The 13,427-nt window shown below is 43.8% G+C and overlaps 1 protein-coding gene across 3 annotated transcripts in view; it reads left to right on the forward strand.

Moving 5' to 3' along the window:
* SLC7A2 (solute carrier family 7 member 2) overlaps positions 1-13,427 on the forward strand; it is a 54,784-nt gene that overhangs the window by 8,147 nt on the left and 33,210 nt on the right. For 2 of the 3 annotated variants that reach the window (XM_053659815.1, XM_037128769.2), the window contains exon 2: positions 10,196-11,477. The exons of the other annotated variant lie outside the window; for it this stretch is intronic. In XM_053659815.1, the coding sequence (XP_053515790.1) occupies positions 11,469-11,477 (9 nt within the window). In that variant the 5' untranslated portion in view covers positions 10,196-11,468. The remainder of the gene's footprint in view (positions 1-10,195; positions 11,478-13,427) is intronic. 3 annotated transcript variants of the gene reach the window in all.

The raw sequence follows: 13,427 nt of genomic DNA on the forward strand, positions 1-13,427 counted from the left end.
TCCACAGAGAAGCAGGGAGCCGGCTCGCAAGCAGCGTGACTGTGGGAGGTCAGCAGTGACAGAGCTTTGGCAATGACACAGTGACGACCTTCCCATTTGTGCGATGGTGGGAGTGTTTCGCTGCCCTCAAAGGAACACTTTGGACTTTAGTTGTCTCCAGTGTCCCCACCCCCGTGTCCTCCAAATTCTCAGGTCCATGAGTTTCTCTGTCTCCCTGTGGGCCAGGAAGTAAGTTTGATTCGAAGTTTAGCTGAGATCACTGTAATTGAGGAGTTTTAAATACATACATAAATGGGAAGGAAAAGAAATGATGGCTAAGAATAGTCAGTGCCCTCCTTTCTTACCTAAACGTGGAGCATCTTTACAGTGACATTTGAAATCCAGCCTTGCAGCCCAATGTCAGTCGGATGTAGGTCTTCCTGGAGCAGAGCGCAGTCAGTTTTGAACGTGTGAAATAACCGACAGCGTTTCTTTCTTACTTGTCGTGTTGGTGTAATAATGTGCCTAATGAGTAGCAGGCGCAGCAGGCAATTTAAAAGTTGACTTCTCTACTGAAATTCTTATCTTTTGCAAAACTTGCTTTGTAAGTGGTTAAGATTTGTAATGTTTTGTTGCAAAACAAAGCCCTCTATAAATGCATTACATTTGTCACGCTGCAGTTGCGTAGGTGGAGTTGGGCTTGTGTGTGCTGCGCTCATCGAGAAAACAGCACAAAGCACATTTCCATGCCATTGAGAAACAATGGTGGGTGCTGATGACATTTGTGCTCTTACAGCTTGGACAACATATCCTGGGCTGATCCTGCTTTAAGCTCTCATGAAACTTAGAAAGTCACCTTTAAAGTGAAATCACTTTTTTTCATTAGATGGTAATACATGAGTAAGGGAAATGCGGCTATACCACTGTAAAAATGGTGAGACACTGTTGTGGTAGCTGGTTTCATATCTCTTACTCTAAACTTAATGGTGAGCCATGGCTGCTGTGGCACAGTGGATTGAGCACCGGCCTGGGAGGCAAAGCGTTGCCAGTTCGATCCCCAGTCAGAGCACATGCCTGTGTTGCTGGCCAGGCCCCCAGTGGGGGCTGCAGGAGTGGCAACCACATGTTGATGTGAGTTTCTCTCCCCCTCTTTCTTCCTTCCTTTCTCTGTAAAAATAAATGAACAAAATCTTAAAAAAAATAAACTTGATGCATTGCAGCCTGTCTTGTGGACAGTTTTTGAAGCTTCGGAAGGCTCATCTCCAGCCAGAGGCCGGGGACAGTTACTGAGCTGCAGGCACAATGTGTATGCCATGCACAGTGCTAGGCAGATTTGCAATGTCATAGGCTTCTGCGTATGACATTTTAGAGTTCTCTTCTAAGATTAAGAAACAGATCTTAAGAGGTGTCACTCATCTGAGGTCAGGCAGCGAGGGGCAGTGCGAGGGCCTGATGTCAAGCATTTTGACTTAACAAGAGCACCGATTCACCCGTGGCCATTCTGCTTTTCTGAAATCACTATAATACACTAACGATGAGGCAGGAATGTCATTAATGGGGATAAGTGCAATTTTAACCGAAAAGTTTTTAGATTTTAACATATTTTGGAAATGAACATTTGAATAGGACACTAGCATAGGCCATTCATATGATGTTACTGTTTTAAAGCAACATGCTTTTACCCCTTCGAAGTGGAGAAATGCAATCTTAACCTCAAGTGAAGACCGTACGTGTGGGTTCCGAGCCGTCTGAAGTCGTTAGGGTTTAAATCTCGTAAGCGGTGCTTTTAAGCAGGTGAATTCTGTTTGGGATGCTATCGGGCTCTGTTCTTTAGAAGGCTGTTTGAATCTTTATTTTTTCTGATTATTGTAGGTAACAGATGGTTTGCACTTAGCTCAGTGAACCAAACAAAAAAAGAGCAGACTCCGCATAAAATTTCTGTTGATCACGCATTTTGTCTCGCCGAGGCGGACCATATGACCTCTCTGAATAATGAGTAACATATTTACATATTCTGGGCTTTTCTGCCACAGAGTACAAAAAATGGTGAGAACAAACAACCTAATATTGTCACTTTAAACGTTATTATAAATTCAAGCATTGCCCTATGCTTACTGCATTGCTCACTCTAGGTGTGCCTCATTTCCCAACCACGTCTAAAACCAATAAATTGTTCCCGTGACTCTGAACACTGAAGGCACCAGTTTTTCCACCAAACTACTGGAAATAGTATTGAATTCATTTTTATAAGGATTTTGAGCCTTAAAGCAAAGCTGGAAGAACCCACATTATTTCTCTAATCTCAAATTTGAAAGTATGCAGTACAGTCATGATTTAAAATTGGGCTTTCGGTTCACGGCCCATCACTGGACTGTTCACAGCGGTTGGTTAACTCTTGTTTGCAGTGGTGAGGTGGAGGTGACAGTTGCATAAGACAGGTGGGACTGTGTCACTAGAGTAGAGGTAGCTTGACTGGTGATGAGCACAGACACCTGCTGTAGTTGCTGGTACCAATGGTAATTTCAAGTTCAATTGAAAGACTCTTCTGTTTTAAGAATGGGCCTGTACTTCATCACACACAGTTTAATGAATTACATGTTGGACCAGAGGCCTCAGTAAAGTTAAACTATATAATTTCACTTCTAACTCTATATGCATGAGTCACAACTCAAGCCATTTCCAAGAATCTGAAGAAAAGTGCTTTGTTAATTGAGCTAAGTGTAATGTCTCTTGAGTGGGGTAAAAGGAGAAAAAAGAATGTAAGAAATCCTTATTCTTTTTTTTTTGCCTTCAAAATATGATCTTTGTAGAATAATGTTTAAGGGGCAGAAAGTAACTTTGCCGTGGTGTCTACTTCAATGAAACTTCTACAGAGATTCTTTCCGGAATTGAATCTTCCACATCTTTAAAGGCATACTGGTCAAAATGGATAGTTTTAGTGCATGGGATTCTAGGCTCAGACGAAGCTTACATGCTCCTGTCCTGTTCTAGAAGAGAAATAGCAAGCAGCCCATTCTCACTTATTATTCCCTAGGGTTTCCCACCCAGAGCCCATCTCTTTACACCTGGTCTGCCTCTGCACAGATGTCAGAGACCCTGGTAAGGAGGCGGGAAGTGCCCGGGGGTAGTAGTGCAGCTCATAGCTGAAAGGATATTAATTTGCATCTGGTTCCAGGGCCTCTTCCTCCCTCCACCTCCTCCTCTCCTCTCTTTTTTCTTCTACTCGGAAGTGCAAATGCACAAACTATCCAGTTACACCTGCGCCTCGTGCTCACCAGAGGTGCGGCTATCCCGGCTGTGCTCTTTCGCAGAGAGCACTCTCTCTGGGCGTCTCCCTTCACTATCTGCTGTCCTTGGCCTGTAGGTTGGATTCTCTCTTTTGGATAAGGTCAGCCTTGAACAGCGTTGCTACATGGTCTTGGCAAAGGCATCCGGGCACACGCCAGTGTGTGCGGGACACCTCACGTTGGCACCCTCTTGGTGGTGTCTTTGTTTGCTTTCCTTCTCTCTCTCTTCTCCTCTCTTCTCTTCCTAAACTCCCTTCCCCTCAGTCATAACTGTAAGCACGAGGTTGAGGATAACTGGCAAGGTTTTCAGAGTGCAAAAGCGCACCAAAAAGTGACTCCAAGGAGTGACCCTCTGTGACTTTTGAGAAAAATCTGTTTCCCTGTCCTGTCTGCAGCGTCTCAGTAACGGCGCGAGTAGCACTTTGTGGTTGCTCTAGAGATGGGCCGACATTGTGCTTTCTCGAGGTGCCAGCCTCTCTGTTAGTCATCATGCTTAGTCCTTGCTTTTCTGAGTGACTTTTAAGTGGAGCTAGAAAATGCTCAGCTCATAATTTAAATTTAAGTAGTGTATTTACAGCTTTGCGAATGCCTGATATTTTCAGTGATCACATTTGTTGTTGTAAAAATCGTTTGCAGGATAGATTCGGGGAATTAAGTATGTCCTCAGTAATATCTGCCTCTAAAAGCATGAATCATGTACATATGAAAAAAAAAGTCACACTTAAAAAAACATCTGGCAGAACATACTTTAGTCCAGCGTTTTAAAGGGTAATAACCATTTTATAAAACTTTCATGTTTTAAGGCATTGAATTCTGGGGGTTTTACAAAGCCAAACAACAATCCTGCCCATTGGAAAAATTTCCCACTTAGAACTTAATGCTGAAAGTTAGAATTCAGTGAGTTGGAACCGATACAAGCGCCTCCAGTGTTTATGTCCCTTCACCAGCCACCTCCTGACAAAACTGTGACATGCAGAACCAGTGAGTTCACAGCAGTATTGCCATTTTTTAAGCAAATGAATCCTTTGGCTCATGGCCCAAAGGTAAACTTTTAAACTTTCTAACTTCACTTTTCTTTCTTCTGTAACGTGTGGCCACTGAGTAGTCACGAACGCCCACCAAAGGCAGAACTCTCCTATGTGCTTTGACACAGACAAGTACAACGGGACATGTTTTTTCGAGCTCTCAGAACTTATATTCGAGGTCAGACTTTCAGTGTCTCTGTGCTCAGGACAGAATAAGCAATGATGTAGCCTTTTATAGTGCAGCGTAGTAAGGAATGGTGGGGAACTGTGGGGAACCCGAGAACAGTCCATTTTAAAAATACCGTGTGCCCCAAAACATACATTGGGAGCTGGCAGGAGTGACTGATAAAACATTTATAAAGAACCCCGCAGTGTCCCTCATATTGTGGACAGAATAGATGTGGAACAGGAGTGCAGCCCAGAAAACCTCTATTTCTATTCTGGATCTCTTAGATATGTCAGAAGACACTGGTGTGGAAAACAATTCCAAATAGAACTTCCCTTCTCAAAAAATGCACAGAGAGGAAGACACTGGGTCAGTGTACAGCAGCTGTTGACGGGAGTTGATTCCTAGCAGCTCTCTAATTTTGGAATAACTAAGATTTTCGGACAAGTCTTAAGTTTCCCTCTTCTCTTAAAGCCACTCGGAGTGGAAACAGAACTCAGTTTTGCTCTGTGGCATGTTATTCTCCTGCTTCTTGGACCCCTTAGTCATCTCTTAAGCTAGCTTCACTCTCCTTTCATTCATCCAAAAATGTTGTCTTCTAAAAATAATCCAATAAACCTCATCTCCGAGCAGATCTGTTTTTTCAGATTAGGAGCCCCAGCTGCCTCAAGTCCTGGGAGCACAGCAGTCACGAGGGTAGAGGCAGTGCAGACGGATCCACTCCGCTGCAGTGAGAAACAAAACCTCCTGTTCGTGTGTGGTCCGGACATCCCCATGGCTCAGCGTTCTCATTGTCTGGGCTAAGCAGCAGCGCTTTTCTGGGCTTGTAGGAAGATGTTTTATGAATGATGGAGAGGTGCATTGGTAGAGCTGTTATTAAAGGTATTACCTGCCATTCGGAATGAAATATCCCATACGGGGGTATAAGGGGAAAGGGGAGAGAAAGAGGAATCACGGTCGTTAACACTAAAGTAGACTGGTTGCATCAGGCGAACCTTTAAACTTAGGAAAGGTTTACTGAATCAATATTTATTTGATCTGAATGGCGGATATGTCATGATGTAATGCCCCTTGACACTTATCCAAAGTCACCAATATTATGAGAACATACCTGTGGGGTTTTTTATTTTCTGGTCACTGTAAACATGACTGCTCCTTTTTTGGGGAAGAGAATGTTGAATTGGGTGGAAGGTTTCGGACATTGTGGACTTTGGGATAAACTACCCATTATCTGACTTCATTTCTACATGTGCAGGGAATCATGAAAAATGTAGTTTTTCAGTTACGAAAAGAAAAAATCATAAACCATAGAATGTGAGTTGTCAGATACCTTAGCTAATACCCTTCTAACTAAACTCAGTTGCAGAAACTTGCAGAAATTTCTGAACCACATGTTCTCTTTTGAAGACAGTGACAAACCCGACACCTTTAGAGGTGGGCTGCTTCTTCTAGGTAGGGAAACCCTTTATTAGGGAGGTCTGCATTTTCTTGGTTCAGTATCATACCGTTTTACATTTGCTTCCTGTATTTGGAGTTTTTGTCTTCTAGTGTACGGATGGAGTCATCTTCCTACAGGTTGTCATTCACATACTCAAAGGAAGCTATCATCTCTTCTCTTTCTTTTGCTGTTCATTTATTCCTTAGAGCAGTTCTGTCTCACAGATGAGAAGAATGAGACGCCAGTGGTTTGCCCAGCACACGGCTGGTAACTTGAAGCTTATGGGCCAGACCCTGGGCAGGGTGCCCTCTGGGTCCTGCTCCATCGCTGCTTAGTGTGCCCGGGTACCTGAAAATTCTTTAGTTCCTCTTCAGGTCAGCATGGTTTCCAGACCCTCTTCTGGTCACTCTTGACTGTACATGCTTGGTTAGCATTTAAGCAAAAAGATGGTGGCTACTGGCCAAGCATCCAGACATTCAGGAATATTTGAGTGGCTGCCATGTTCTAGGTTCTCTGTATGGATTTGGGATATACCAGTGAACGAAGCAGCCAAATGAAATCCCTGCCCTCTGGAAGCTTCGAGTCTGAGGGTTTATATGGAGTCCCAGTCCCTTGCCCCAAAACCAACATCCAAGAGGAGTTTGGAATAAGGGACTAGGGTTGGACTAGCAGGGTGTGATGTTGAGTTAATGTGGGAATTCTATAAGCAGGCTTCAAATGATATATTAAATATACATCTAATATCTCTGCTGATTTCCCCCTTTTCATTCCTTCAAACAGATTCCTTCTGTGGGTTAAGAAAATAATGTTGGCTTCAGCTGAATTATACCAATTTATTTGCAGGCACAAAACAAGGCCCTAGAAAAAATTTGGTAATAGGAGGGAAAGATTCCAGTATTATCAGAGGCCATTTAAAATAAAATCTGGGCAAAATTAAAACACAAAAAATGTGATTTTTCAGGGCCAGAAGACTTTTGTTTTGAATATGTCTTGAATTCAGAAATATTGGGGGAATTAAGAATATTAGGTATTGGAGAACCCAAGAGATGGATAAGGAATGAACTAGACAGATGGCAAAATGAATAAAATGCTCCAGAAAACCTTATGTATTTTAGTAAAAGTAGTGAAGCCTTCAGCTTTTATGTTATATTAAAGCCTTCTTTAATATAATCATCACAGGTTTTAATTAAATCATCACAGGTTTTTCTAGCTAGAAGAAATGAGTTTTAATATATGTTGGAATTTTAATACAGACATAAGTTATGATGTTTATCCAGCTATTTTTATTAGTCCTTAAATTTTTTCTTATATTTTAATTGCTTATATTTTCATAACTATAATACTTTCAGTCTTAAGATAGTGATGGCTTATGAATTTGAAAAGTTAAAGTCTGTTGGAGATGAGGTTTTAAAATTCCAAAGTCTTCCAGATTTTTTTTTGGTTTTGGTAACATCTGGATGATGACCTTCAAATTATCTTTCATGAGCAGTGTTCAGCTGCCAAGAGCCTGAGAAGAGCCGGAATTTCGGGTTTCTCCTTGGGGCATAGAGGAAAGGGCAGGGACTTTGGAGCTTCACAGCCTTAGGTTCAGAGCCAGCTCTGTGATCTTAAGCAAGTGACTGAACATCTCCAAGCACCAGCTTGATCATCTGAAGACTGGCCATTTCCCCTGAGCTGGTTGTGAAGGTTAAATAATGTCAAGTGCCCAGACGTAATAAGAGACCAAAGAATGATCCCAGTTACTTCTTTATATTTTCATGTCCCACATTTATTGCTTTTTTTCTTGTTTCTTCTGTCCTTCCTTTTTTTTTCCTCCACAGCATTCAGAACTAAAGGCACAGTATCCTGCAGGTCTTCAACGTGCTATATTCAGCTGGATGACGTAATCGTGAGCTAATGTTGGCTTTTAACCAAGCAGGGGCGACAAGTTTCTTTCCTTAAAGGAACTTTAAGGGGCGTGCTCTGGATAGGATTTCAGCTCAGTTTACAGTGCGTACGACATAGCTGCACCATTTGTTGGCAGAGAACTTCGTGTGCTTCAGTTTCTGGGATGTGGTTAGTTAACGCTTTGCTCCTCAGAGCTTCTCTCTGTTTCCTCAGTCGGGGCCCTTCATGGGAGTCTTTGATCCCAGGAAGAAATGTAAACTGCATGCTTGTCTTTTTAGATGGTGCGTACCAATCAAAATCTTCAGTGGCTATAACAAAAATTAACCATTAGGGAAAAGAAGGGGTGTGTGTGTGTGTGTGTGTGTGTGTGTGTGTGTGTGTGTTTAATTGAGGCCCTTCATATTATGGCTCCTTAGCGTACTGACCTTTTAGGTATACATCTTCTATTATATCTCATTCTGGAGAGTCAGTCAGACTTGATTTTGTGTCCTCGCTTTGATACACACTAGCTAGGATTTGACCTCTCGAAGCTGCAGTTTTCTGATTTGTAAACGGGAGACAGTCCCAGTACCTGCCCCACGGGGGTGTCGGGCACAGTGTCAGCTCTCGGCAGCAGTAGCAGGAATACTGCGAAGGCCATCGTGGTGATAGTATATGTGTGTACATATTATGAACGTGTCTCATTCCGGGAACTTACTAGAACCCCTCTTCACTGTTCAGTTGATGGTTGAATTCTCCTTAAGCAATGTCAGTGAAAGCCTCTCTTCTTTTGCATTCCTGCTGCCGTTGTCCCTTTCCAGGGAAGCAGAAGTCGCTTGTCCCTGAATCCTGCTCTTCCAGCTCTGCCCCTCCAGGTCAGCCTCCACTGAGGATGGGACTGATCGGACTCTTCTTTTGCCTCTGTCCCTGCTTTATATGCACTGCGCTGTGGTCTCTTTTCTGGATCCCGGCAGCGGGTCTCTCATTAGCACGGGGTGCCTGGACCTGCTTGGCCAAAGAGGAAAGCCCCAGACAAAGCCTTGGAGAAAGCCCAAGTCTTTACTTGGCCGTGGACACAGTCCATGCCCAGAACGGCACATTACTAGCATGCAGCCTGTTGCAAAAGGAAGAAATCAAACCCAAATGTGAAGGCAGAGTGTCTGAAGGCTTTTGTTTCTCAGATGAAAGTGTTTTCTGTCAAGCAACTTCCTGAGGGAGAGAACACCCAGTGAGCATGCTCTGGGAATTGTATTTGAAAAGTCCTTTGAGGTCACATAGTATCATGGAGGCTCTACACTAACGACTGTAGCGGCCGCACACGCTGGGCAAGAGGAGCAGAATGGTACAGGCTAAAACCCTCACTAGTCATAGAGAAGCAGAACTGAAGTGTGTCCTTGGCCTTGAATGTACTGTGCCACCCCATTGATGGCCAAGAGGAGAGACTGGGCAGGGTTCTCACTGCTTCATCTCACTGTCTGAGATGATAAAATAAAAAGGACTGTTTTTCCCGAACATCTGCTTTTGTTTTTACCCCGGGCATATCCACGACCGTCCAAAAGAAAGATTAGCTTCGCAGCCTCCCTCAAAGGCTGTGTCCCATATGCTGATTAACTCATGAACTGAGTTTTAAATGTCTATCATTATATTTTTGCTTTCTGTAAGTTATATTAAAGTTGTTTAATAAAAAGAAAAACTCACTGGCGATTTTCGTAGTCTCTTGTTTTAATCCATTTTTAAAATTTAATCTTCTTAAAATTTTTTCTACATAATTATTCCATATGCTTTCTTGTATTTCTAGTATCTGAAGTCTTAGGGAGTTTAAATCTGTTGGTTGTTCCCATGGGCTCTTCAACGTAGCGTTTTATTTTGTGTGTATTTGGGGATTTTTTACTGGGAACTTATTTTAAATTGAAGTTAATTGGGGAGAATCCTGCAGGTGTGAATAGGGTGGCCTTTCCTCTTCAGAGGATTTGCATTTGTGTATGTAAATGAGCTAAGAGACTAAAGAGTCCCTTAGGTGCTTAGAACAGCTACCCTCCCTGACCATGGGGCCCCTTTGTCTTGCCGGAGCGTAGTCTGGGGTCCGGCTCTCACACTGAGGAGGGTCTGAGGCTTTGTACTCACTTAGGCATTTATTTCCTTCACATTCATTTAGCATCCACTGTTCTGCTTTTATCTCACTCATTCTCATGTATCCTGCCTGTGTCTGTCTGTCTGTCTGCCTGCCTTTCTCTCTCTCTCTTTGTCTCTGTATCTTTGCCTTGGGAAATTTTCATTATTTTCTGGTGAGCTCTGTCATGTTATGTTGTAATTTACCCAGGATTCTGTTGTATTTTTACGAGAAAGCTCTTCAGAATATGCAGCCCACGCTACTTCTGGAAACAGAAATCCTCTTGTACTTGTTGAGAATTAGTGGTATGGGTGTATTTTATAGTTTTCAAGAAGCAGTTGTGAGAGGGGACAGATGTGTACCCAGAAGATGTAACAGTTCCATCCACTTGCAAGACGAAGCCTACGGTCTCTCTCAGGTCTCCTGACATGTGAAAGACGGCATTGTGGAGCCTCCAAGAGACTTCGAGGTCAGTTTGAGCATTAAGGGAATCTCTATGTTAAGAAAGAGAACTTTGTTTTTTCAAATGCAAAATCAAGGATTTTTTTCCCTTTCCTTTAAATGCCTCCACTTCTAAAACTTGGATAAAGAGGAAAAGGATGTGTTTATACAAAATCTCTTGGAAGAGAAGGGTGGGATGGGGGCAAGGATGGAGGGGCACCCCCCCTTTGGTCTCCGTGGGCTCCCCCGTTATGCCTCTTGGGAGCGAGCTGGACGGAGAAGCCCTGTGCAGAAGTCGTGCGAGGGCACCCAGTCAGTAAGCAGTCATTTCCTCTCTGCGGGCTCTGCTAGGCGCTGCGTGTGGGCATGAGGAGCCGGAGATAGCATTCAGCATGACAAGCCACACGATGTCCTCGACAGAGCACCAGTAGAATGGGCGACCTGGGTCCCCAGCTGTCCCCTTAGCTGTCCGCGTGCCTGGCAAAAGTCCCTGGGCCTCTGCTCTCTCCTATAGAGTTAGAGAGCAGGACTGGCAGTCCATTTTAGTCTGTCTTTTGTTTTTAAATGTTTTTTACTTTTTATTTTATTGTTTTTAAAGATGTTACTTATTTATCTTAGACAGAGTGGGAGGGAGGGAGAAAAGAAGGGAGAGAAACATCAATGTGTGGTTGCCTCTCACACACCTCCCCACTGGGAACCTGACCTGGCCTGCAGCCCACACATGTGCCCTGACTGGGAATCAAACTGGCGACCCGTCGGTTCACAGGCCAGTGCTCAGTCCACTGACCCACATCAGCCAGGGCTATTCTCAGTCTTAATTTCTGTGCATCTACAAATCTCTTTTTTAAGGAAAAAGTGGCTTTTCTACATGGATTATTTTTGGTGTTCCAAGACATGAATGTCAAACACGTCTCTGATTTCTGTTAGAATAAGAAATTAACAGCCACTGCCCTCCATTACGTGCCTGCTCTGCAGTGGGCACTTCACACGTGTTTTCTCCTTTGACCTTCATAGCAGCCTGACGAGACCGACATCGTTGTACCAGTGAGAAAACGAGGGCCGGGAGGGAAACCCTGCCCGCCTCCAAAACCCGGCTCCTTCCACACTGGGTTGCTTTTAGGAGTCGGTTTCTATCACCAACTCTAGGATCAAATGAATGCAGATGGTAATATTATCAGACCCGATTCTCACTAGAATCTTTAAAGGTGTTCAATTTTGCATGAGGGCCATCTTAAATGTTTTTTTTTTTTGATGACTGGGAGGATAAGAAGAATTTTTTTGTTGTTGTCATTGCGCTTGTAAAGGAGCAAACGGAAAGCAATTTTCTCCGCTTCCCCCTTTAATCTCCAGTCTCAGGAATGAGTGAAATCATTGGCTGAAGTGTCTATGCACTTACATACACAGGCTGACTTTCACATCTAACTCTGATTTTTTTTTCTAGTTTGTTGGTAGCAGGGAAAAATACAGAACCACATCGTGCGACCAGGAAGAAGTTTTGAGCATGTGTGATCTGTTCTCCTGTGCTTACTTGCTGGGTGTCCCGATACCCTGATAGCACTTTGACATTTAGAAATGGAGAAATTACCAAAAATGATCAATGGGGGCAAGAGTCAAGGATGAGTCAGAACTCACCTCCATCCCTGCACCCGGATTAGTTATAATTTAACATGGAACCATTTTCCTGTATTTTTGCTACATTCGTTTTATTAAATTGCTTTTTAAGTTAAGCACTATCCCTCACTGGAGATCTGACATGTGCTGGGCTCTTGGTCTGCCCCATGAGAAAGGATATGTTGGTTGTACTTCTCTACTTGAGGGAAAAGGAAGTGTTTAGAAATCTTCAAAAAAAAAATCAAACAAACAAGCTCTAGAATGTGAAAGAAGGAAGTGGCCCACAATCACAGTTGCGATTTTTCTTAGTTGCATATTCCCCTGATCCCTCAATGAATTATCTTTACACTCCTGGAAAGACGTTGCAGAACAAGTGCGTCACACAGATAGGGATTCGGATGTGAGGCCTGTGGGAGTCGAGAGCCCTGGGGGAGGCACAGTGATGACCTGGAGGGGTGTGCCTGCCAGGGCTTTAATTCAGCAGGGAGCTGTGGTCCTTCCAGTCGTCGAGGTAGAATTCCGCAGGCTTCATCAGTGACTGGGTGCGTGTGCACTCGTGCTGGGAGTTCTGCAAAGCGGCTCAGGGGTTCTGGAGCCACAGATGATGAAATGCTACTTTGCTGCCTGCAAACAAGGATGTTCCCGCAAGCGGGGTTGCATGACTGTGAAAGACCGTTAAACAAACTTGGTCCCTGCTGACATAAGACACATGAAGTGGGGACGCTGGCTAGTGAGAGTTTGGAGGGTTTGAAGAATTTTGCGCAAGCTGGACCTTTTGGTAAGAGTCATAGAATATTTGTCTCTTGGTGGCGAGAAAATCAGTTGCTTTTATACCTTAGAATGTTCTGCAGTGACCAGCTGGCAGATTCAGTCTGTGTGCCCTTGAGTTTTACAAAGCAGGCTTGTAAATACCCACAGAAAAGAGGGATAGAGCTCCGTGGGAGAGAAGTAAAGACAAACACAGTCAAAATCCCCATCAAATGCTCAGTGTGAGGAACAAGTTGGGTGGATTCCACCAAGGCTCCTGGAGGCTGCCACGGGAGTTCATCGGACGTGCTCAGACTTAAAAGTCTGAGGAATCAAGACTATGGGGGAGTAAAGTGAATTGTTTGGACCTGTGAAAAATAGCAAAGGAATGTTTGAGTGGAATCTCTATGAAATTTAGTCAAGGAGAAAGGACAGGGGAAACCTGGGGTGGTAGCAGTAGGTGACCGAGGGGAGGCAGAGCTGCTATGTCCCTATTTTGCCTTTGTCTTCACTAGAAGGGCGGTGGTTTCACCAGAGGGCAGAACACGTCTCTGAAAGGGGACCTGGAGCCCAAACTGGCAAGAGGGAGCCTAGCTGCTCTAAAGTAGTTCCCAGTTTGGGGCCCGGGTGGTGTGAATTATATCTCACGACACTAAAGTAACTTGTAGTTATGAGTCTGGAGTCACCACTTGTAGTCTTGGAGGTGCCCAGAGGCACAAGAAAGCGAGCAGAAGAAGGGAAAGAGGCAGATTCCCTT

The sequence above is a fragment of the Artibeus jamaicensis genome, unplaced genomic scaffold, assembly GCF_021234435.1.
Source record: "Artibeus jamaicensis isolate MK-2021 breed Jamaican fruit bat unplaced genomic scaffold, CSHL_Jam_final scaffold_833, whole genome shotgun sequence".
Taxonomy (NCBI): Eukaryota; Metazoa; Chordata; class Mammalia; order Chiroptera; family Phyllostomidae; genus Artibeus; species Artibeus jamaicensis.